Source organism: Ochotona curzoniae, unplaced genomic scaffold, assembly GCF_017591425.1.
Source record: "Ochotona curzoniae isolate NIBS_2020 unplaced genomic scaffold, NIBS_Ocur_1.0 contig_3332, whole genome shotgun sequence".
NCBI lineage: Eukaryota > Metazoa > Chordata > Mammalia > Lagomorpha > Ochotonidae > Ochotona > Ochotona curzoniae.
This window is the reverse complement of record NW_024465816.1, coordinates 896,933-923,600: the sequence shown is the minus strand read 5'-3', so window position 1 is coordinate 923,600 and position 26,668 is coordinate 896,933. Positions and strand designations below refer to the sequence as shown.

At 39.8% G+C, this 26,668-nt stretch overlaps 1 protein-coding gene across 8 annotated transcripts in view; it reads left to right on the top strand.

Annotated features, from left to right (window-relative positions):
- Nucleotides 1-26,668, top strand: part of PDS5B (PDS5 cohesin associated factor B) — a 148,145-nt gene that overhangs the window by 99,093 nt on the left and 22,384 nt on the right. For all 8 annotated transcript variants that reach the window (XM_040979796.1, XM_040979795.1, XM_040979797.1 and 5 more), the window contains 5 exons: nt 7,947-8,070; nt 11,324-11,482; nt 14,172-14,240; nt 16,377-16,513; nt 20,556-20,679. In XM_040979796.1, coding sequence (XP_040835730.1) covers nt 7,947-8,070; nt 11,324-11,482; nt 14,172-14,240; nt 16,377-16,513; nt 20,556-20,679 — 613 coding nt within the window. The remainder of the gene's footprint in view (nt 1-7,946; nt 8,071-11,323; nt 11,483-14,171; nt 14,241-16,376; nt 16,514-20,555; nt 20,680-26,668) is intronic.

Sequence of the window (26,668 nt, the reverse complement as noted above, 5' to 3'; positions counted from 1 at the left end):
GCTGAAATTGCTGCTCCACTTTGATCCAGTTCCCTACTAATGTGGCCAAGAATATAATAGGGCCCCTGCCACACCCACATGGGAGACCCAGATGGAGTTCTAGGCACCTAACTTTGATTTAGCCTAGCCTCAAGCACTGCATACATTGAGACAATCAGCTGATGGAAAATTTGTCTCTTCCTCTCTCTGCAACTCTTTCAAATAATAAATATATCTTTTAAAATTAAAATTTAAATGAGAAGTTATTATAAGATATGCAAATCATACAACATTTTCTGTAAGGATTTGAGCATGGGTTTTGGTGACAAGGGGTGCCTGGAAACAATTTCTCATAGGTACTATTTGAGCTCAGGGGCTGAATTGTGTGTTTGTATATATTGTAACTCTATAGTATGCTTTTGGTATTTTTGTTCTTGATAGTGTAACTCCGATGAATAATGATAAATTTCTTCTACACACATAGTTGCCATTTCTGTCAATCTTCATTTTTTTATGTTTATCTTTTCATGTGATATTATTTTCACCTTTAAAAACTGTAATATTTCTTGTAGATCATGTACATGAAATTTCAACTCTTCGGTATGTGGGAACATTTATTTTATTCTCATTCTTGAAAGATATTTGTGCTTGGAGCAGAATTCAAGCTTGGCAGTTGCTTTGATTTAGTATCTGAGAGTTGTCACTCCTTTATCTTTCAAACTGCACTTTCTGATATAAAGTCTCATCTGACCTTGTTCCTCTGTATTTTTTTTTCTACTCTGTTTTTAATGTTTTCTATTTAGCAGTGACTTAGGAGAAAGGTAATGATATGTTGTGGAGTAGTTTTCTGCTTCTTTTTTTTTCCTGCTTGATTTTTATTGAGGTTTTTGAATCTTTATTTCAAACAAATTTAGAGGAAGCTTTGGCTGTTCTTTTTCAGATGTCCTTTTCCTGTTCCCCCCTCCCTGCCCCTTTGTCTTCAGGGTGCGTGTTATCTTCCAGGTTCATTTTTTCACTTACATTTTAAAATCTTTTTCAAAATTGAGATTTTCATTCCTGCTGAGAACTAGTACTCATTTCAGTTTGTAAACAGATCTTAAAAGTCATGTGTTCATGTTTTTTTAAAAGATTATTTTTATTGGCAAGACAGATTTACAGAGAGAAGGAAAGACACAAAGAGTTTCTATTTACTCGTTCACTCCCTAGCCAAAGTAAAGCCAGGAGCTTCCTACAGATCTCCCACATGGGTGCCAGGTCCCAGAGTTTTGGGCCATCCTCCTCTGCTTTGCCAGGCTGTGAGCAAGGGAGCTGGGTGGGAGGTAGAGCAGTCAGGATAAAAATTGGTGCTCTTATTGGTCCTGGCACATGAATATGCAGCATTAGCCAGTTTAAATATTTTTCTAGTGACTTTTTCAACTTCATATTTGGATACACATTTTCCATAAGAATCGAATGTTAAGTGTCAGTATCTTCAAATCTTGATAACCTCTTTCAAAAATCCCATGTATTCACACTTTAGTGTCAAGTACACCAAATACTCTCAATTTTTAATCTTGCACAACATATTAACAAAATCATTAGGAATGCTGGAAAGCCACAACCAGAGACACAGCTTCTACAGGGTATCAGTAAGGAGTGGTTTCATTAGGAAACAGTTCTAAAACCTTCCATAATTTAATTGCCCACTATTTTCTGTTGCACCAAAATAACTACCAGCAAATGATTTCACCTGCTTGAAAACTGGGAAGTGGTAGGATTCCTTACTTCTTTCTTTTCTTTCCTTTTTTTTTTTTTTTTAATTTTATCTTTGTGATCATTACATAGTTGAGATGGGTGCATGCCCGTATTGGCCACTGATTTGGGTGGGAAAGGTTGAAGACTAGAGAAAGGTGGATGAAACCGTTGTCTACGATTTTTTCTTCTTCCTGTATCTGGTGAAAGGTGGAGAGAAGGAGAAAAGCCACACCCAGCATCCTAACCACATCAGTACCTGGGGATGGGGGGCAACCACCTGATGTCATCCTGAGATCCCTGATGTGGTGCATGCTTTGAGGGTATTGCTCAGGTGGTTTCAGTAGTCCTGAAATGCTTTTGATCTTGCGGACCCAAGGATAAGGAAATCCTGTGAAGGTCTATTGGCTGACATAGTCCACCTTAAAGTCTCCATTCACCTAGATGCCTGCTATCAAAGGTTGGCTGAGAGAGTTGTCCAATTTGTTCTGTCCTCCATCCTCTGCTATGATGCTAGATGTCCTCTGCAGGCCCCAGTGAACTGCCATATCCCTCTTGCGCATCTGAGCATACCATCACTGCAACTGAGCAGGACCAGTTCTGACACATGCATTCCATGGTCAGACCACACATCCTGCAGTTTTCCTTGTGGTTGGAGTTCTGAATCCAGGGGTCCAATTGTGCTGGGTCAGTTCTGTCTCCAGACCCAACCCAGTCTTTACACAAACCAGTAGAAGCTGCATCCCAGCCCATCCCAGCCCACTACACACTTGGCCCTAACGCACACCAGTGGCAACTGCAGTCCAGTCAGAGCGACCCACAATAACTGATCACCAAGCCTGCTTCCAGCCCTGGTTTCTGTGCTTGCTGGTAACATGCAAGAGACTGACCTGGTCTGTCCTGCATCTCATTAGGCCTCTGTAAATGCCATAGAGTACTGCAGCCTCACTCAGCCCGACTGACTCCACTGTCTAGCCCACGCTTTGCTGGTGAGCCCAGCCAGGTCCACCCCTACACCCTAGTTTTCATGCTCACTGGTGGGAGCTGCAACCAATCAGAGGGATGCACACAGTTTCCCTCCTGGGACCCTTCCAGCCCCGGATCTTGCTTCTTCCAGGTGGTACTGCTGTCTAGCTTGGCAGGACTTGCCCCAGTTCCAGCACTTGCTAGTTGATGGTGCTGCAAAGCCCTACCAGCCTGCACTTATCCTGGGTCATGCATGCGCCAGTGGATACAATCCCTTAGACCAGCCTGGATTTTCCCCCAACCCAGCTCATATGAAGGCCATTGGGTATTGTAGCCCTGCCCAGTCTGGTCTGCGCCCGTTCCAATTCTCATGCTCACCAGTGGGAGCAGTGGCCCAGGAGGAGAGCTCATGCTGGCCTCTCACCAAACTCAAACCCCCTTCCTCCCTTGAGCATTAGGCATGCTTCTTGCTGCAGCTCAACCTGCCACAGCCTGCCCCTACTTCCAGCTCATACTGGCAAGTGCTACAGTTTAGCCCAGCCTGGACTGTCCTCAGTCCCAGCCCTGATGTGAACTGACAGGTATTCAACCCAGCTTGTTCTGTACCTCATCCTGGTTCTTAGAACTGCCAGTGGCTACTGTGAACTGGCCCAGCCTGGCCTGCCCCCATACTGCGCTATGCTGGTGGGTACTGTAACTTTGTTCTGGACTGCTCCCAGTCTTGGTTCTTGTGTTCACCTGCAAGGATTGCATCCTGACAGAGGAGTTCTCCAAGCTCCTCTATCAGGTCACATCGTAGTGGCAGATCTTGCACACACCAGTCGGTTCTTGGCCCAGCCTAATTTGTCAAGCTAATGAGGGTCTCTTTACAGAGCTTTTTACTTTAACTTGAAAGAAAATTCATTTAGAGCATCTCAACACTAAAGAGGATTTTGGCTTGGGCTATGTTCAGTCTTGTGCAAAACTACCAGTGGAATTGAAATGCACATAATTGGAGTGTTCTTTGCGGAGTGTTCTTTGCTGGTGGGGCTTTGCAGCACCTCTATCCTGATAGAGGAAATCCTTCTCTTGGCTCTGTTGAATGGTCTTAAAATTTTCTGTCTCAAACAGTTACATTACTTGATTAAAACTATTAAAATGGTAAAAAAAAAAAAAAAAAGGCAAAGCAAAACAAGCTAACAAAAATACAGCAGCCTTGCCTAACCGGCCCACACCCATTCTGGCTCTTACTGTTTGATGCTATAGCCTAGTCAATGCCTGGTCCGCACCCAGACCCAGCTTTCCCGAGGGTCAGCGGGTGTCAAGACTTAGTCTATCCCATTCTACACCCACCCTGGCTCCTGTAAGCACCAGCTGGTGCTGGAATCTAGCCCAGTCCAGCACATCCCAGACCAACTCCACACCCCATATTGAGGAACACTGCAGTCATGGCTAGCTGAGATCACCACCCCTATTCTGGCTTGTGCTCACTAATGGTAGCCACAACGTAGCTAGGGCATCCCCTTAGCGTCCTGACCAGGCCTGCTCCCAGCCATAGATCTTGCACACACCACTGGTTGCTCTGACTCAGCTCGGCATTAGCCTGTCCCCCTTCTTGGCCTTGGTGAGTGATGCAGCCTAGTCCTGTCCAGTCTGCCCCCATCCCTGGTTCATGCAAACTGATGTGTGTGATAGTCTAGACACCCTCCATCCTGGCTTTTGCACATGCCAGTGGGCTAGTGTTTGACCTGGTTTTGCCTGGTCCACCTCCCCCAAACCAACCTACACACTTGGCTGACAAGTGGAATAGCCTGGCCTGGCCTGACCAACACCCAGGGCTGAATCACATGCTCACCAGCGGAGATTATGGCCCACCAGTCAGTTTCCCACGTTCCTCCACCAGAACCACTCCCACACCCAGGTTTGTCCTGTGCCACTGTGTGTAGGCCCTCATCTGGCATGGAGTGCTCCTTTGTCTTGACCTTTGTGTGAGCTGATGGATGTTGTGGCCCAGCCCTCTCCATACCCTCTTCCTGGATGAGCCTGCAGGTGTTGCAGCCCCTACCATTCCAGCCTGTTCCCAACCCCAGTGTCCATGAGTGTTGGAAGGTTCCTTGTTCATGCCTAGCTTAGCCTATCACTACCCCCTGCTCTTGTGCAAATCAGTGCAAATCAGTGGATATTACAGTTCCACAGGGGGAGCCCATGTGTCCCTCACAGAATCTGACACCAGATTGTGTTCTCTGATATGCTGGTTAGTGTTATGGCCAGTGTAACATTACCTGTCCCCTGTTCCGACACTCACTGGTGGGCACTGTGATCTCTGCCCCCAACCAGGTACGCCAGGTTGCCCTCAACCCAACTTTAGGATTCTCCTTAAACAAATGTTGTTGAAACTAATTACTGGAAAAAAAATTGTTTACACAATAGTTGACAAAAATAGTTCTATTGTACAAACTAGGAGATAGGCACCACTAGCTACATGTGGCACGGGATGCTTTTCTGCTTCATCAGAGTTGGGTTCTCATTTTTAGTTTCACTGTTTTCTGAAGGAAATACTAGAAAATCTTAATTAGGCACTGGTATGGTTTCTACTGTTGTGTGTGTTGGGTTTTTTTTTTTTTTTTTTAGCTTATAACTTCTTCTCTGCTGTCATTTTTAGCTTTGGTTTGAGATTTAAAGGAATGGATGTAGGCAACATTTACCCACCTCTTTCATCGCTTATTGGGCTATTACTTCACCACCCACTTTGGCCTACCTGACTCCTCCCTTGGGCATCTTAGTGGTGAGGGGGCTACATGCCCAGTGCCTGTCTTGGGTGTGCTAGGAACCTTTTGGAAGTTAAGTAATCTGGCTACTGCTGTGCTTTGTCAGTTCATTTGAGTTTTTGTTCTGTCTTCAAATTTATTGATTTTCTGCAAGATAGAATCTGATGTTGATCATCTTGGTTTTTCAGGTCAGCTCCCCCACCTTTAGTAGTTCCATTTAGGTCTTTTTTTTTTTTTTTAATGTTTTTCATTTCTGTTTGGGCATGTAAGACTTTACAAGTTTTTTTTTTTTTTTTTTATCATGTTTACATAGTTAATCAGGGTGGGAAGGATTGAGGGTTAGGAGATAGTGAGACCATTGTTTCCAAGTTTTCTTTTTCTTCTGGATCCCAGGGAAGGAAGGGGAATAAGGGGGGACTTATTTATTTATTTATTTAAGAATGTTGTGCTAGCTGAATTTGCACATCCTAGTATTTATATTACTTCTCTTTAATTAATTTTTAAAAATTATTTATTTTTATTGGGAAGTCAGATATGCAGAGAGGAGGAGAAAGAGAGAAGATCTTCTGTCTGATGATTCACTCCCCAAGTGGCCGCAGTGGCCAGAGCTGAGCTGCTCTGAAGCCAGGAGCCAGGAGCTTCTTCCTGGTCTCCCACTCAGGTTCAGGGTCCCATGTTTTGGGGCCATCCTTGACTACTTTCCCAGGCCACAGGCAGGGAGCTGGATGGGAAGCAGGCTACTGGGATTAGAACCGACGCACATCTGGGATCCTGGCATGTTCAAGGCGAGAACTTTAACCACTATGCTATGACGCCAGGTCTCTATTTAATTAACTTTTACACTGGTTTTATTACAAGGTATTTCCACCATGGTTGAATGAAGTATGAGTTGTTATCACTGCTGTGTATTGAAGGAATTTGCTGTCCCCCTGCTTTCCTAAAGTCTTTCCCTGGTTTGGGATTTTTTTTTCTCTTCCTTTGTTCCTTGAGTATGACAGGTCATTTTCTGACCTCATGGTGGGTGAGCATATTTGTAACCTCCTCCTTGCCCTCTAGCTGCCCCTCTTTGCTGTTCCCTAGAAGTCAGAGCTGCCTTGGACGCACTGATTCTCCTCTGTGTCTCCCTCAACTTTGGCTCAGTTGGAGGGGCCCACTAGGGTAAATACATGCTGACCCAGTTTGTCTCTTACCTCTTTGGATACATAGTATTGCACTGCCTGTTGCCTGGCATCTGAAACCTTTAACCCGTTTATCTTATTTTAACGCGTTTATCTTATTTTCTGGATGATTAAATCTGATTACAGTTACCCCATCATAATTTGAAGCAGACATTCTGTTGCAATTTTTGTTCATTTGATGAGGAAATATTTTTTCGTATATTTCAGTGCAGTTTGTCTTCTGTTAAAGTGCTTTCTACCTGTTTGCATAAAACTGGATTTTTATTGTAGATCTGCTCTCATTCTATTTTTAGAAGGTCTTTGTGTTGGAAATATTAACCTTTCTTTACAGTATGTAATTTAAAAAATCCTTCTCAATTTATCTTTTATCATACTTGTTATCTTTTAAGGGCCTATTCTTAAATAACAATTTTATTGCAGAATTATGTTTTTAAATATACAGAGTTCTCATTGTATCTTTATCTCATCCCTAAATTGTCTTTACTGGAGCTTTGGGTTGATATTTGTCAATGAAGAGGGTTACTTGCTGTGAGATGTTAGAATAATAGTTAATCTAAGAGCTCTTGTTTTATTCAGTATTCACTTTCAGTTGCTGATTGATACAGTGATAAGAAGCATGTCTGATCCTTAGGCTTCCAGGACACACTGGCCAGCACCTGCAGATCCCTGCTCATGGTGCTTTATCAGAGAGGTCTTGAGGTTAAAATTGCTCCACTCATACATATCCTTTTCCGTACTCTGTTCATGTCCTTTTTTCTGCCCTTTGTCTAGCAGGCATTACAGTGTGACACAATATGTATTTTTGTTAAACTGTTATTATTTGTCTGATCATCTCTAAAGTGCTATATGATAAGGAGCAAGAATATAGAGCATGTAATATAAATTATAGCCTGACATGTCAGATTGCTTAATAAGTATTGATTAATCAGATTTCCTTTAATGAACTTGTTCTGTTATAAAGTGAAGGATGTGTCACAAGAGATGGAACCTTCAAGAAGAACTATAATTATGTACCCTTATAATGGTCATTGTGTGAGGTGCAGAAGCTTAACTGGAATGATGGCCATGAGGCCTGCCTAAATGGAAATGTTGAGAAGAGGTCCTGTCCACCTGCTTGGGTTGTATTTATCATTACTGAGTAAAAAACATGTTTGGATTGTATTTTAACACTGGTGTTCATGTAACAAAATTGTAAGCTTGAAAATGAATTAGAAGAAGTTCCTGGTAGCTTATTGGTTTTTCAAAACTTTACTTAAAAAAATCAGATTGCTAAGTTTTCTAGTATAAATCATGTTGGTTTTTCTGGTTTATTGATTTTAAATCCTGCATTTGTTTTTTTCTTTAGAGCCTTGCTACCTGTTCTACATCATAAATCTAAGAAAGGACCCCCCCGTCAAGCTAAATATGCTATTCATTGTATCCATGCAATATTTTCTAGCAAAGAGACCCAGTTTGCTCAGATATTTGAGGTAATGAAAAGATTGTTTCATATGTTATAGTTTTTAAAAAATAGCTGCTGGTGATTGTACAGAATATTTACATTTGGTGATACATCATTTTGTATATTTTCACATCTTGAATGAAAGTCAACATTGACAAGTAGTTATAAAAATGTCTGATCACTGAGATCTATTTAATGCTAACTGAAATTCAGCAAGCAAAACTTTATGACACAACGTCATATTTATATGTATTTGGAGATTATTTTTCATTAACAAATAATTATAAATAAAACCATAAATTTTTATAGTAGGAAATAGATAATCTGTCAGTTTATAGGTTCAGAAAAACTGAATTCTGTTTGAGATGCTCTGGTTTTTTTAATATTGTCTGATTTTTGTCAGTACTGACTGACAGTTTAAATGAATTTCTGCTTTCTATAATTGATCTAATCATGTGTAGATATAAAGTATTTTCACTACATATTTTAGCTTATTTTCTATATTTTTATAATATTAACTGTGCATTGTAGTTTTGTTGAAAGCTACATTGTTGAAAGCTGCCATTGCTAGCCTTGTTATTGCAAATCAACTAAATGAAATCAAAACCATCTGGCAATTATGCTGAAGCTGTTTAACACATTTTGACTTATCACAATTTTACAAACTAAGGCTAATTTTTAATATTTTCCTGTTTTATGTTAATGAACTAAGTAAAATAAAAATGTAGTTTTATTTTCCAAGCCAGATCTTTACTGTGTATAGCAAGGAATGTAGTTTTCAGGAATCTGCTTTGTGTATTGGAATGCTTTTAACAAATTCATGTTGGTTTGTAAGAAACTGATAACATAGTTTTTTTTTTTTTTTTACAGTATCCTTTTTGTTCCCTACAAAATAATCCTGATATAACTTATTTTATTTTCATTGTGTTGTCGTGCCTGCTATATGCAGTGCAGTTACACTGCTACAGTCATACTCCTGTAGGATGCTTACTTCTTTGGCTTTCAGGGAAGGGTTTCACAGAAGAATTTGCCTCAGAGTTTGTCACTAATCTAGGATCTTGCCACAGATTTTGTTTTTTCAGAAATTATTTATTGTGATGAGTTAGCAAACTAGTAAAAACTAACTTTTAAATGCTATTTGCACTGTCATTAGTTTGCAGTGTGAAGAATAAACTCATGCTTAACTAGATGTATAATAGATATATTAAAGGGAACTTGTCAAAGGGATGCAAAATAAGCTAATTTAAATATACCCATGATTAAATGAGGCTTCCTGTTGCCCTAATAGGTTGGATAAACACAGGTCTTATTCCTTCCAGGTCTTAGTATGCAGCGTGGGAGTTTTTCACAGATACTTTATTCATATGCATGTGTCAGTGATAGGATATTTTTGCTTTCTTTTTTTTTTTTTTTTTGACAAACTTTACATAAGTAATTAGGGTAAAAAGGTTCAAGGGCTACAGGAAAGTGGGTAAGACTAGTATTTTTTCCATATTGTTTCCTTCATGTTTAAAGGGGGGTATTAAGGGAGAAGGCCCACCCAATTTTCCACCCTCCCCAGGTCCCAGATATAGGGTATGCTCTGAGGACCTTGCTCATGTGGTTTTGATAGTTCACCAGTTATGAATAGCTGCCAATCTTGCCACTCCAAGCACTATGAGGTCGTTTTAGAATCCACTGATTGACATAGTCCATCATAGCTGAGATGGTTGGTTGACCTGTTCTGTCTTCTCTCTTTTCTTGGTTAGGGTTCTGAGTCCAGCATTTAGATTAGGAAGATCTCCAAAGAAACTTTGTCTGAGGTGTTCTCAAACCAGATTCTTGTATGTGCTAGCAAGTACAGGGCCCAGCACAGTCCATCTCCCTGATCAGGTGGTAGTTGTAATTGCTGGGTTGGTTCTGTTTTCACTCCCTGATCAGGTGGTAGTTGTAATTGCTGGAGCCAATGGGTGTTGCAGTCCAGTCTGGTTCTGCCTAGCACATACTTGGCTAGAATTTTCACGGGATGTGACCCACACATCCCTCACAGAATTTACCCCCGGTTATGGTTTTTGAGTGCTAGTTAATGGAATGGCTTGCTTAATGTGACCATTCTCCTGATCCATCATCATGTCAGGTAACATGATATAATTCTGCAGGACAAGCCACAAGCCATAGCTTCTGCATGGACTGGTATTTGGAGGTCAGCATTGTTCAGTGATTACAAGTTTTACAAAGGAAGAGTTACTGCCAGTGGGAATCTTTACAAATGTTTCAGGTCCTAGAAGCACAATGGGTTCAACCTGAAGCTAATTAAGTAGCGACACAAAGAACCAAAACCCCAGAGCTCCCGGCTGGGTGGCCAGCAGGCGGAGCCTGGCACCAAATGGCAGGCCCGGGAACAGCTCACCACGTGCACATGGTGGCTGTCGTCTGGGATCCAGGCATGAGACGCCCCATCCTGAGACCCAGCGCGCCCCTCCCAAATTGCATTTACCGCCCAATGAATGTGGCAGGTGGGTCCCGGACCTGCCCAGTCCCCGAGACCTCCCCTTCTCCCCTCTCGGTGTACTCACCCAGAAGGGAGCAGCTGCTGGAGCCCAGGCAGGCCCGGGAACAGCTCACCACGTGCACATGGTGGCTGTCATCTGGGATCCAGGCATGAGACGCCCTGTCCTGAGACCCACCAGTGATAGGATATTTTTGTCGTCTTCTTTACACTTTTATGTGGTTTTGTAAATGTTCATTTTTTTTTATCATGACAAAATGCATATCGACAGTTGAATTTGCTGTCAGAATAACAAAAATCATTGGTTGTGATATTTAATATTCATTACCCTCAAAATTCAAGTGATTAGAAAGTCCAAGCTTAATTTTTGCTCCAGAAGACCACTAGTGTATTTTAATGACCTCCTACCCTTTTTCTGAGTAATGACAGCTCTTTTTAGTTTTACTGAATTCTTAGCATATGGCAGCCAGTTAATAAGCAGAGGCTGTTGAAAAGACCTTACTGTTGTCTCTGGGCAGGCCTGAGCACTTAGCTTTCAGTTCCTCTACTTGAACAAAACAGCCTGAGCTACCCTCATTACGTGCAGAGAAACCCATAGGTAGAGCTCTCCAAGTGTACAGGAAGTAGAAGAGAAAGTTGTTGGTGAACCCCAACAGTCTCTAATGTACTCCTTTAGAATCCACATCGTGGTAGCTTGTGTATATAACGTGCAGTGGTGATCATACAAGATGAAATGCACGAACTGTTTGTTGGCATATGTATAGAGTTAAATATTTTTTCTTCTCATTTTCAGCCTCTACATAAAAGTCTAGATCCAAGCAACCTGGAACATCTCATCACACCCTTGGTTACTATTGGTCATATTGCTCTCCTTGCACCTGATCAGTTCGCTGCGCCTTTGAAGTCTTTGGTAGCTACTTTCATCGTGAAAGATCTTCTCATGAACGATCGGGTAATTTATGTTTCTTAGATTTCTGTTTGATAATGTTATCTTCTAAAAACTTTTTAATGTGAAACAAATTGTTAATCACCTTTCCATTTGGTTATATATTTTATGTTTTCCAAGTTTAGTAAATGTGCTCTATCTCCATTTTAAGTAGAGCCACACTGAGATGTGCTTTTAAACATGAGTATATAACCTAAATGCATCCTTGGAGAAATAAAAAAATTTCACCTGATTCTGTTTCAGTTTTATAGGTGTTGAGTTTGTATTAGAAAAGCTATTTTTAAATGAATCAGTTATGACTGTAACTTCTTCTTTTCCATACATATAAACTTTAAAAAGCCAAAGTCATGGGCAAAAACATAATGGAAGAATGAATTCCTTTATCCTGATTGTGTGTAAATGGGCAAGGTGTGTTTGTGTCTGGGGAAAATCGACTTAAAGTCAAATGAACTTGTGAATGTGCATGCTTATGTACTTCAACATAGATCCCTGTATAAACATCAATTTTGTGTCTATGTGTCCTCAGCACTATTCTAGGCTTGCTCCAGAACTGAAAGAATTATAATGTAAACTTTATCTTCTCTAGCAAGATAGTTTAAAATTCTTAAGTTGTGCCAAATGTATTGGCGTATGTGTCATTTCCATCATTATTGTACATTGCCTTTACTCCATTTTAAAGCTTTGCTCCTTTAAGCTATGAGAGTGGTTTGTGGCGATTTTGTGGTACAGAGGTTTGTGTAGATTGCATCCCTCAAGATTTTTGTCTAATTTATTAGGTTCATTCAGGATCTGTTTCTCCTAGTTTTTCTCTGGATTTTTTTCATCAAGTCTTACCTTGCACATGTTATATTGAGTGGTAGCGTTTTTGTATAAAAAGCTGAGGGATTATTTGCGTTTTTGGCTGAGAATTTCTCCCTCCAGAGAGGATTGTTTGCTCCTGGGCAGCTGTTGGGCTGTCAGAGTGCCTCTGTGTGTTGAAAGCTGGACTTCGGAGTCTGATGCTTTCTCTGGTCATGTTTATGTTTAGGTATATTTGGTTGGAGTCTACCCAGAAGGCTGTGCTGTTTAACAAGGTTTCTAGTCCTTGTTGGGCCCAGAATTTCAAATTTTCATCCTTGTGTCTGTGATAGTAATGAAAGCTTTCCTCAACTTTATAATCCCTTCCTTCCCTTTGGGAACCAACAGTCTAAATCGAGGAGCAGCTGTCTCAGTGCCAGTTCAAATCATTGATTTACCTCCTCTCTCGGAACATTGCTCTGCAGTTGTCCCTGCTGTGGTCACTCTGTAGTCTTCCCTGTGATAGTAACAGAAAGGCTGGGTCAGCTTTCCTGTTCTTTCTAGTGGGAAGATTAGTTCATCACAGCTTAGTCGGCTGCTGTAGCAATAGAGCTAGGTTTCACCACTTCTAACTCATTAGCCATTTTTATGTTATATTTGGCATTTACAAAGGAACATATGTAACATTTTTATAATTTTGTAATTTACATAATCATTTTATAGTAATAATACCTGTGAAGTGTCATCTCCAGGTTTTATTACTCTCCAGTCCTTCTTTCTACATATTTCTCTCCTGGTCCTGGTATGCATGTTCCAAAAGTTTTAGTTCCTTTTTCCCTAACTTAAAATGCATACTCGCTTTACTATATATATATATATATATATTTACTATATATATATATATTTTATACATGCTATATATACACACATATATACATTTAAATGCACTCGTGTGTGTTGTGTGTGGTCTGGTTTGACCTGTTTATAAAACTTACAAAATTGTTTCACGTTGCTGCTGCTCCTGCCCAGCTTGGCTGAGGGCCCTATTCCCACCTCACTGCAAAAAATAAAATTAGGTTTCACCATCTAAAATCTTCAGTGTCTGACTTTTATCAGTTAACATTAACTTCTAAAATAATCTGTAATTAAATCTAGCTGTGCTTCATTCATTATATTATTTCACTGTGGGAAATAAAATGTGCTTGTTTATTCAGAATGGATTTGAAATATTTCCATTTTTAGGTTTCTTCTTTTGGAACAGTTCTACTGAAAAGTTACAGTGGCCGCCTAATGCTTATGAGCAGGAATTTCTTTAGACAATGTTCTTGTGCATGAAATTGATGAATCACATTTTTATATATATTTAACTTCTGAGTTTTTAAAAATGGTTGTTACAATTTAGCACTAATTTATTTGAAAGACAATAAAAGGCAGGACAGAGTTTGGTAGACTGGCAACAGTTAGGGCTGTGCCACATAGCAGCAGGGAACCTTGGTCTAGGTGCATTGCTTCCCCTATTGGCTCTGGCCCTGCGCTGCTTGTAGGTATGCGTGCATTTGTGTGTATGTTTTGTCATTTTAAAAGACGCTTTAAAAATATCCTCGTATTTAAAAACAGCACCACTTCGCTCACTTGATTGATTTATTGATTGATTGATTGTCCTAGTTCTTGTCAAGGAACTAAGAGGTTAAAGTTAGCTATACCACATAACGAAAAACTAATTCATGATCTTTGAGTGTGTATCTGGGTGTTGGTGAGGATAAATATTCAGCCTTTTTTAATAAATCAAGTTAGAAGAAATTTTTTTGTTTTATGTGATGACTGTTGCTGTGGAAGGTGCAGCTTTTATTCATTCATGAAATATTAATTGAACAGGAATGTTCATATTTATGTTTTAAAGTTCTAAGTTCTTGTTTAGCTTCCAGGGAAAAAGACAACTAAACTTTGGGTTCCAGATGAAGAAGTTTCTCCTGAAACAATGGTCAAAGTGAGTAACATTCATGTACTTACTGATTTTAATGTATTGCAGGATTATGAAGAGCATAGAAATGTATTCTTGTCACAAAGGCAAGATTGCAAGAAATCAGCTACTGTAGTTACCAAATAACATCTTGTGTGTTGTAGGAATGTAAGGTAATATCGAGAAACAGGGCTTATTGGACAAGTGCATGTAATCTAATTTGTAGAATAAGTCTTTTATTGGCAAAAAGACATTGGTAATTTTCTTACAGACACTGAACTGTTGAATAAAGATGACAGTCTGGATTTCAGACTGTTCATCTTTTACAAGATTTATTATAGCTTTTGTGTTTGTTAATTCAAGGCAGGTATTTAGCCTAGAAGTTAAGATGTTAGTTAAGACACTTCTGTCCCATATTGGAGTTCCAGAATTAAATACATGACTGCAAATGCTGACACTAGCTCCTGGTAGTAGAGATTGCCAGGAGGCAGCAATGATGGCTCAGGTGGTTGAGTCCTGCCACCGATGCAGCGTATATTGAGCTCCTGGCTGCTGCTGGCGACGTTTAGGAAGTGAACCATGCCTCTTAAACAAATGAAAAAATGTAAAAATTTTGCTGTAATTTCTTGAATTACAAGTTTTACATGAAAACATTACTTATCCCCAGAATGGGCAGTTTTAATCTATTTAAAGCCATTTGTGTCTGTAATTTAGACTTCATCTCAGCCAACTATTAAAATGTGAAAGGCAAGAGCAAATGTAAGAGCAAATGATCTTTAGTTGCAATTTTTTATAAACCTTTTGGACTTGGACTGCATGTGTTTATTTTTCATATTTGGACCTACCTGTTCATGTTCTTCCTGCTTCAGATTCTGAAAGTATTTCTGCAGATCTCAGGAGCAGCTCTTTGGCATAATTAAATGATGTTTAATACTTTTGAGTCTTGGTGTCGATTTGTGATCTCAGCCTTGATCTCAAGCACCAGTTTTTGAGGTTGAGTAACAGAGCTGGCCTGGAATGCGGGCACCTGCCATTTTGCTAATGCTTACCAGATTCCCGCCAAAAGCATTTTTTTAGTGTCACCTGCCTATGTAAGTCATATTTAGATTTGGAGTCTTAGCTCGTTAAATCTTACCTCTTAGCTGAGAAGATATGTGAAAGATAATAACACTTTTGTTTGTCTTACGATTTGATCTGTTTTGGTAAAGGAGAGACACAGAGAGAGATCTTTCATCCGGCCTACCTGAATGGCTGCAATGGCTGAAGCTGAGCCAATCCAAAGCTGGGAGCCAGGAGATTCTTCTGGGTCCCTGCATGGGTATGGGGCCCAAGGACGTGGACCATCTTTTGTTGCTTTCTCAGGCCACAAGCAGGAAGTTGTATCAGAAGTAGAGCCGCTGGGACTTGAACCTTGCTACGCCACTATGCTGGCCCCCATAGAACTTTTAATTCTTAAAAAAAATATTATTTATGAGGCTGAAAGATACATGTAGAGAGAGTGAGTGCTCCTGTCCTCTGCTTCACTTCCCAAAGGCTTGCTGAGGCAGAAGAGCTAAAGCCAGGAGCTCAGAATTCAGTTCAGAATTCCTTATGTGGCTGGCAGGCATCCAACTACATCAGCCATCACTGCTCCCACATTAACACGAAACAGGAATCAAGAGCTGGAGCCAGGGACTGAACCTGGCTACTTCAGTGTGGGGTGTGCGTGTCTTAACTGACATATTAATGAGTAAGCCAAATGGTTAATGTACATTATTTTTCAAAGAGGTGTTATGAATCTTTTTTTTAAAAGGTTGTTATAAACACTAAAGGCAATATCCATGTAAAGATCTTGCTTTATAATTATGTAATGTAGAACAAACGGATATTGATATTAGATAGAAAAGATAAACATGATTGATGTGGAAAGTAGCATATTTTATTCTAGGTGCTAAAAGGTGGATACATGTTGTAAAAGTATTACAGAAAGGAAGGAAAACAGATCCTTAGTTAAGTCATTTGTCCCTCCTTTGGGAAGTGAAGGCAATACAAGACACTCAGTTATATATTTACATATGTGCATATGTGAATAACCTTTCTTAAATCATTTAAAAATAATTTGTCTAATGTAGAAGCGGAAATTTTTTTGAAGTCTCAATGTTTTGTTTGTTAACTTTTAAATAGATTCAGGCTATTAAAATGATGGTTCGATGGCTACTTGGAATGAAAAACAATCACAGTAAATCAGGAACTTCTACCTTGAGATTGTTAACAACGATATTGCATAGTGATGGAGACTTGACAGAACAAGGGAAAATTAGGTATGCAATTATTATTTCAGAGTTCTTTTGCACAAAATTTCAATTCCTGGTGTAACTACTGAAAGTACTGATACTAAAATATTAATATAGCCTTCTGATTGTTACTGAACATTATACATATTTTAGAAAATAGATGCTTTCTTTTGGGACTGTTTGTGTGAAAGTGTCAATATACCATGAGTAGCTGTAATTTTCTGTTTACCTCAGTGTCTAAAGGAAAAAGATCCCACTGATCAGAGGGCACTTTAGTGAATCTGTTTCCAGAAGTATGTGTGAATTCAGATGTTATAAAATGCATTAATGTGAATGATTTTAAACACAGTGTTTGTTTTGTTTTGTTTGAAAGATGAGTATAGTATAATGATTGAAAACTTGGATTCTGGAGTTAGAATTGAAATCTTGTCTTCTACTCTGTAGTTAAATGACCTTTAGTAATTTTCTTCAATCTGCTTTTTTTCTTCACCTGTGAAATAAAAATAATGATTATGCCTGTATTATCTATTTTCATAATGAAATATTTTCTCCTAAGGCATTTAATTTTAGTTTACATGTACACGTTATTTATATTTATTTGAAAGAGTGGCAGAAAGAGAGCAAGACGCTGAGATTGCCTGTCTGTCGGTTCACACCCCGAATGTGAAGTGCTGGGGTTGAACTAGGCTGAAGCCAGGAACCAGAAATTCATTCCATGTTTCTCATGTGGGTAACAGGGATTCAAATGTTTGAGCCATTTATGCTACCTTCCTGTCGTATCAGCAGGGGTCCGAAACAGAAGCTGAGGAACTAGGAGTTGAAGGAGTACTCCAGTCTGGACTGCAGATAGCTCAAGCAGCAATGTGACTAACCCATTGTACCATGACACTTATCCCCTTGTAGAGTAGCATATGGTGATTAGGGGTAGAGGCTATTATGTCAGTGTCAAAATTAAGAGGTTTCAGAGTCTGTACTAATACAAAGTAGAAAAATAATTTTCTAACAGTTGTTATATCTAAAGACTTTGATGAGAAAACAGAAATGACTACCAAGTACTTTGTACATTTCTGTCTTCATTTCTGTTCTTGTATGTTTTACTCATTGTGTACTGTAACATACGCTTCTCAAAGAAAACTTAATATTCTGTTTATGGACCTCATTTATTTACTTTGATCTAATTAGTTGTATATACTTCTATAATTTACGTGAGAATACTTCAGAAATTCTTGGAAAGCAAAAGAAGTTTTATATAGCGTAAAGTATTTTTGAAATTACATGAAGAATGTAGGATTTCATGGAACAGGGCTGGTATTGCGTCACAGTAGATAAATGCAACTTGCCATGCTTGCATCCCATGTCTGTGCACCCATTCAAGTTCTGACTGCTCAACTGTCAGTCCTGCTTCCTGCTAATGTGCCTGATAAGGCAGCACAAAAACAAAAACAAACCACCACCACCAGCAACAAAGGTCCAAGTGCTTGGGCTCTTACTCTCCTTGCGGGACATCCGTATGGTTTGGCCTGATCCACCATGGCTCTTGCAGCCATTTGGGGAGTGAAACCATAGGTGGAAGATCTCTGTTCCTTTTAAGTAAAAGCAGGAATGGTTTGTACTCATTTGGGCAGTGTATAATTTAATGGAAGGTCTCTTTTGCTCTGCATTTCAATGAGTGAATGGATAAATATGTAGACAGACAGATGGTAAATTCTTTTAAAGAAGGAAATTCATGGAAAATGCGTATTATGAAAAACTATGGATTTCAGGTAGGTTTTCTTGTGCCAAATAATGCTCATTTAATATTTTTCTCTGAACTTTTGGAAGTACCCTTTGTAGGTCAATGTTTAACCATAAAGATTTATTTATTTTTATTGGATATACAGAGAGGAGGAGAGAAAGAGGAAGATCTTCCATCCGCTGATTCACTCCCCAAGTGGCAGCAACAGTTAGCACTGAGATGATCTGAAGCCAGGAGCTTCTTCTGGATCTCCCACACGGGTGCAGGGTCCACAAGCTTTGGGCTGTGCTCAACTGCTTTCCCAGGCCACAAGCAGGGAGCTGGATGGAAGGCGGGTCCGCTGGGATTAGAACCAGCGCCCATATGCCATCACAGCACATGCAAGGCGAGGACATTAGCCGCTAGGCTACTGCGCTGGTCCCTATTAACTTATTTTAGTGGAGCATTATACATCAGTGGTCCAGGAATGGAGGCACGAAGAAGGTAGATTCCACACATTCAGGTTCAAATTCCATCATTTATCTACTTTTATTTATCATCAGTTTATTTGACTTACTTATCTCTGTTTTTTCTTCTGTAAAGTGACGATTATAAATATCTTCTTAAAGCATTTATATAAGGATTGTGTATGTTAAAGATGCAATAATAAAGAAATATCATAAGCTGAGTTCTGAGGAGCCCATAGGACATTTGAAAACATTTAGGGCTGCTTGGAGTAGCAGTGAGAACAAAGCAGGTACAGCTGTGGGTTTTGGTATCTGTTTCTATCTTAGAGGATGTTCACTTTTTGGTTTTACAGCTTAAATATCTGTATATTTGAAGGAAAATTTCTGCTTATTAAAGCTAAAAGAGGAAAGCTAAATACGAAACACTGATCTATATAGAAGATTGTAGGGACAAATATGTAAGTAGCATGTATCTATTGCTGTGCAGAAAGCTTTAACTGCTAGCAGACTGATACACTCTAAACCATCATTTATCTATTAGTAGCTACTTGGAGTATTGCTATTGATGAATGGGAAGCACCTTTGGGATATGTTTTGCAACTTCAGAACCTTATTAATTATAGTGTGCATTCAGTGAATATTTTTACATAATCCTTGCAATGATAAGGGAAGGTTTTTTAAAAAAAAAACTTAATTATTTGAGGCAGAATTAGAGGGAGAAAGAGATCTTCATTTTTTGGTTGCATTCGCCCATGGCCACAGTGGCTGGAGCCATTCTTATGCCAGGAGCTTCTTTTGGATCTCCCATGTTTGTGCAGGGGTCTAAGCTTTGGGCCATCCTCCACTGCTGTCCCTGGTACATTAGCAAGGATCTGGATTGGAAGTGTTGCAGCTGGGGTATGGAATTGCTGTTCCTGTGGGATGCTGACGTCACAGGCGGTAGCTTTACTTGCTGTGCAAAGCCCCAAGAAAGGATCTTAAACCCACTAGATTGTTAGAGCTAAGGAAGCTGAGACTGTCTTATTAAACCCCATTCAGTATTGTTTATATGGTGCAGTATTTGTTGTATGAAAAGGGTGATACTTAATGTTTTACCATAGAACTACAAAATAGATAATTAAGGAGTTTTTCCTTGTAGCACTATATGAAGGATAATTGTTTAGATGTATTTACTGGTTTAGGATTCTGTGAGGTGTGCTCCATTTCATACCTTTTCTTTCATGAAACCTTAAAGGATCCTTTTATTAACTTGAATTCCAGCTAAGAATTTGAATGTTTTACCTACTGTACCTACTTTCATTTTACTTGTTTTGTTCTTTATGTTGTAATTGTTGTTGGCATATTAGCAAAATAGAATTTTTTAAGCAGCAGCTGCAGGTTAACATAACTCTAAAATCCTTGGTGGCATAGCCACAACCTAACAACCATGAATACTATTTCTTCTAGACTGAAGATATTCTATTTAGGATGATAAGATTACAATGATGTTATGGTACTAGCCTAAGCTTATGTTTCAGAGAGGTATTTCATAGTGTAAGACAGAAGCTTCCCCAGTGAAGTGAACATACCACGGTGCTCAGTAGCTAAGTTGTCTTCTCTTAGTTTGTTCAGGTTGCTGTAACAGGGTATCGCAGGTTGAGCTGCTTATAAGTGAGGGAAATTTGCTTTTGGTAACTGGAGGCTGAGAAGTCAATACGAGGATGCCAGCACGGCTGGGTTCCGATGACGGTTACCTTATGAGGAGTTGCAGGCTGCTGAACCTTGAGCTGGGTTTTCATGTTGCAGAGAACACTTATTTTATCAAGCCTCTTCAAAAGGATATTTGCAAAAGTAAATTTATTAAGTATGATCTTATTAAGAATATGCACTTTTTCTTACCTTTTTTCAGTAAACCGGATATGTCCCGCTTGAGACTGGCTGCTGGGAGTGCGATTGTGAAGCTAGCACAAGAACCTTGTTATCATGAAATCATCACATTGGAACAGTATCAGCTGTGTGCATTAGCTATTAATGTAAGGAAAATGATTTAAAAATTCTTTAATATGGTATTTAACTTCTAGAAAAACATCCATGTGATATGTAGGTGAAAGTCTTGAGTTTTCTTTCAAAAATAATAATGTATAAAAATCAGATTATATTGAGAAATAGAGTTCCAAAACTGTGATTTGAGTTGCTGACATAGTGAGTTGACAGTACTTTAAAGTTACTGCATGCACTGAATTAGCCAATGCTACACTATTTCTGTTAAAGGAAATACAAGGTTATAGTCCTTCAAGCATCTGGACAAAACATTTTCATCAGTCGATCAGTATACACCTCTGTCTTGTATGTAGTTCTGTTTATTAACACCATACTCAAAATCAACAGCCTTGGGCCCGGCGCGGTGGTGCAAGTGGTTAAAGGTCCTCGCCTTGCACGCCCGGGATCCCATATGGGCGCCGGTTCTAATCCCAGCAGCCCCGCTTCCCTTCCAGCTCCCTGCCTGTGGCCTGGGAAAGCAGTCGAGGACAGCCCAAAGCTTTGGGAACCTGCACCCGCGTGGGAGACCTGGAAGAGGCTCCTGGCTTCGGATCGGCATAGTATCGGCCCGTTGCACTCACTTGGGGAGTAAATCATCGGACGGAAGATCTTCCTCTCTGTCTCTCCTCTCTCTGTATATCCGCCTTTCCAATGAAAAAATAATAATAAAAATAAATCTTGAAAAATCAACAGCCTGAAATTTATCTAGCACAGGTACTTTATCTGTAAGGCACATCACAGTTTATTCTTGAGAACACTAGATAGTTCAACATCAGGCCTGAGAGCCATTTTAATAAAAATAATCAACCATCAAAAAAATGAAAAACACAGTGTTACGCAGACTGCAGAAGGGGCCCTTACTAACACGGAAATGGGTGATAAAGAGTGCTGCCTCTGTTGTCCTTGGCTGGGGATGTGCGCATTAAACTGCTTTTGCTTTTTGCTGCTCTGTACCTCACTCTGGTTATTTACTCACAAATACCCATGACATTGCCCAGAGTATTGATTTGGGGGATCACTAATAAACTTGCCGAGTTGGCAAATTCCTAAATGTGGAATCTGAGGATACAGTGTAGGCTTTACCCCAAGATTAGAAGTTTGTTTTTACTACTCAAGAATTAAAAAAATTTGATTGTGAACCATGATACTTATACATTCATAGTCCTATTTTGTGGATTTCCTACAGTAACTTCCAAGTACATTACTTCACAAGTTTTTAGCATCTTTGCGACATAGACTAGCAGTCCTCTGATGCTATACTGACACAAAGCACGTTTCTACACTGAGTCTTTAAGAATGTTCCTGAGCAGCACAGAGAAAGCAGCAAGCTTGCATAAGTGCTCCCAGCTGCTAGTACTGAACTCGGGTGCCAGCACTAGCTTGCTAGGAACCAACAGCTTTATCCAGGTTTGCCCCTGGGAGCGACGGGAGCCCAGTTACTGAGGCATTACTCCTGTTTCCCGGGGTCTGCGTGAACCAGAAGCTGCATTCAGGAGACTTGAGGCAGGAGGTGAATTGGGCTTTCTTGTGAGGAATACAAATGTTTTAACTGCAAGAACAGATACCTGCCCCCACAATTCATTTATTTTAAAGGTAGAGTGGAAGAGCAAGGAAGAGAGGGAAAAGAGATTGAGAGATGGTGATCTTCTAGTCACTGATTCACTCCCAACTGCCCAGAAAAAACAGCATTGGCATCCAGTGCAGTAGCCTAACAGCTAAAGTCCTTACCTTGAACACGCCAGGATCCCATGTGGGCACTAGTTTGTGTCCTGGTGGCCCTGCTTCTCATCTAGCTCCCTGCTTGTGGCCTGGGAAAGCAGTCGAGGATGGCCCAAAGCCTTGGGACCCTGCACCCATGTAGGAGACCTGGAAGAGGCTCCAGGCTCCTGGTTTTGGATTGGCTCAGCTCTGGCCGTTGCGCCCACTTGGGGAGTGATTAGTGATGGAAGATTTTCCTCTATAAATATCTGAGTTTGCAGTTAAAAATAAATAAACCTGCAACAACAACAACAAAAACCAGCATTGAGCCCAGTCAAAACCGGAATCGGGATAACAGGTACCCAAGTATCTGTGCTAAAATCCTGCCATCCCAGGATACTATAGTTCATTTTAGAATTATAGTTGCATTCAAGACAATAAATAAAACTTCTGTGGGAAGAGAAAGAATTTCGTAGAAGTACATATAATAATCTGAGTTTTTCTTTCAAAATTTGGTGATTTTATATTTTGCTTTTCAGTTTAACTCGGGGATGATTATATATTTTATTTCTCTCTACTTCCCCTTATCTCACTGTCTATTTATTTATTTATTTATTTATTTATTTATTTATTTATTATTGATTACTTGGCATCTTGTGACATAGTTTTATAGGCACTGGGATTCCTCCCTCCCCTCTCCAACCCCCCCCCCCCCCATGGTATGTTCTTGTTGCATTACGACAGTTCAAATTCAGTTGAGATTCTTTCCTTGCAAGCATCTACAAAGAACCCTGAGGTCACCCACCTCCATTTGGATCTCCCACATGGGATGTAAGAAGCCCATACCCTGCCTTGCAGGATCCAAGGTCATCGGAACGACAACCAGGAGCACTGAGCGCTCCGCAGAAACAAAGCAGTAAACTTCCTTCGGGACTAGGGAGGGGAGCTTTCTCTGGTTCTTGCCTGGTGCCGACTTTGGGTCCCCATCCTCTCTCGTAGTGACCATCAGGATCGCTCCAGAAACCCTCATCTCTTTCTAGTGCTTACTTTTATTTTTCTAAGGAGGCTTTTTTTTTAACTCCTTTTTAAAATTTTTATTTGAAAGAGAGAGCAAGAAGTATCTTCCATCAGCTGCTTCACTTCTCAGATGCCTGAATAGTTAGGGCTGGGCGAGGCTGAGGCCAGGTGCCTGGAGCTCAGCCCAGGTCTCCCCCGTGGGTAGAAAGGACCCAAGTACTTGTTCCATCCTCTGCCTCAAAAGTGCGTCCTCACAGGTAGTTGAGTTCCAAGGTGGAGTCATTGGAAGCCAAAGCAGGTATTCATAGGGATACGGGGTTTGCAAGCAGAATCTTCACCACTGTACCAAATGCCCACCCCAGTACTTCTTTACCTCCCCCCCCCCAAAATACTGCTTATGTATAAGGCCTAGACTTAAACAATCGTCCATATTTTTACATTAACATTTTACCAATTACTGTTGCTTCAATATTAAAAAGTTATTTTAAATCCTATTTATAATTTTTTTTTCAGTTTAGTTGCAGTTCTGAGCTTGCACACAGTTTTTTTTAGAAATGGAATTTTAGGGAGGTCATAACTTCTGGATTTATTTCCCAGCCCAACTTAGCCCTCAACACACTCGGCCTCCACGTACCACTAGTGGGAACTGCAGCCTGGTCACAGCCTAGGATTGTCTTCTAAAAATGCCCAATTCTTTAATGATTAATGATCATAGTTTTCAGTGTCTTCTGTGTTGTTTGATAGAGCTCATTGTTGTAGGTTGTTACTTTATTGTTTTAAGATTTATTTATTTTTATTGGAAGGTCAGGTTTACAGAGAGAAGAGACAGAAACATCTTCCATTCACTGGTTCACTCCCCAGGTGGCTGCAGTGGCTGGAACTGAGCTGATCTGACGCCAGGAGCCAGGAGCTTCTTCCAGGTCTCTTGCATGGGTGCAGGGTCCCAAGGCTTTGGGCTGTCCTGGACTGCTTTCCCAGGCCGCAAGCAGGATGGCAAATGGAGCAGTCATGACAGGAACCAATGCCCATGTGGGATCCCACCACATGCAGGGCGAGAACTTTAGCCACTAGGCTATTGTGCTGGATAGCTAGCTCTTTATTTTTTGAATATGAGATACTTAAAGATGGCAAGCCTGCATCTGATGGTTCACTCTTAAATGCCCTCAGAGGGAACAGGTCAAGGCCAGGGTAACAGAAAGCCTGACTCAAGAACTGGTAGTTGATACCCCAGTACTCTGAGGTAGACTGCTGGCAACTTAATTGGCACCCCAGATGCTTGCTCCTTGCTGAAATTCTGTTGGGTTTTTGTCTTACTTTGACTACTTTGCATTTCCATTTTCCTTTAAATGTATGTCCTATATGAGGATCTGTCTGGGAGCAACTTCTTGACTTGCATAATTCTTCATTGACTATCTCATTTTATATGTAAGTCAGGTGAATACTATACCAGCAACATTGATTTTTCAAGTCCTCGGTCCCATTTCAAAGGCTTAAAAAACTCAGTTAATTTGCTTTGAAAGCAAGAATGCATTCCCATGCCCACATTCACTGTCCACTTGCCTCTAATGGTTGGGACTGAGACAAGGTAGCCCCAACATCATCATCTGTGAATAAATAGTACATAAACCCGCATAACATTTTAGGTATACCTACAATTACAATACACAGTATTTGTTGTTTTATATATTTACATACTTATAAATGGATTTGACTAATTGTCCTTGTTCATATTGGCAAAAATCTAGGCAATTCTGCATTGTATTATGCTTGCAATGTTTAAAGTTTGCTGTGACCATTGTTAGCTTTCACCAGGACTGTAGTTAGTTTACAGGTTGTGCATAGATTTCCCTAATCACAGTTCTCATGTTTTTTCCCTTAAAAAAAAGCATTTAAACTCTCATTCATATAAAAAAATGTGAATATGATACATCCTGGCATTTGAGCCAGTCTAATGTTTGGCCCTAACTACATTTGCAGATTTTTCTTAGCTGTGGCCCTCTGCTTAAACCTGAATTCAGTGAAGCTAAACACTTTTCTTTCCCTTTTATACTTGGCTGCTTCTGAATTTTTTTGTACTCTTCCATGCCCAGCTCCTTCAGCAAATCAGCGTTCAGGCACAACCTTCTGAATAAAATGTGTTCTTTTTTAACTGTTAAGAGAAGTCTCTTTCCTCTTTTAATTCTTTAAAGATTTTTGTCTGCCGTACTTTGATGCATTTGTAGTTTATTTTTGCTACTTGTAAGTTGGAGTTCCTTAAAAGGTGGTATTGTTTCCAAAAAAGGCTACACAAAGGAGTTTACTTAAGAAGATGTAGACCAAAAGTAATTTCACAGCAATGAACACAGGCTTTGATTAGAACTTTACCTGGGAGGGTAGGAGGATAACTTTGTAGTATCGGACACTATCTGGTGTTCTTTCATTTCGAAATAGTCGTCATAACTGCAAACGTGAACACATCAAGTGTTTGTGTTTTTGAGAGTGCATTTTTTTGGGCAAAATTGTATTAGTTGATCATTCATTTCATATTTATTTCAGTTTCGTCAGTCAAAATCATAATCATCTTTGCAAAAATGTTGAACACTTCCCAGTAGCATCCTTGGTGCCTTTTTATTCAGATGGTCTGTTGAAGTGCCTGTCATGCTTGTCAGTTTCCCTTTGCTTTCCAGTTCCTGGTTGTCTGTGTTGTCTTGCCTGTGCTTTGACAATTCTCTAATATCACTCTGCTTTGTGAGGATTCACAGATTGAGTTTCTAATGAATTTCCCTCTTTTGTTGGATCCTGAATTATGAATGGAAAATGGACAAAAAATTAAGTTTTGTTGGGGATATAACTTAGGTAGAAATTAGGCACATTTGATTAATGGTTAATTTATTAATAGTTATTCATTTTCTGTATGCTGGCTTTAACTTACATAGCTTTTAACTGAAAATTGTAAGCTGAAGACCCTTCTCCCATGGCAATACTTCTAGAGAAGTGTATTTCCTTTTCATTTTTAAATTGCATGTGAAGGCATATAGATGGATATTTTTTATCATAGACTACTTTAAAAAGTATAGTTGGTGGTATAATAACCTGAAGTTTAAGTCAGAAATACACAGTGAAGTTATGGACAATGTGTTATTACAAATATTTTATGGAAAAACTAAATGATTATTCTAGGTAGCAGGAAAGTATACATAAAATTGCAGTTAAGGTATACAGTACCTTAGGCTGACTGCTGGGGGATAAAGTCTAATTCTGAAAGTGTTATTGTGTCTTTTAGAACAG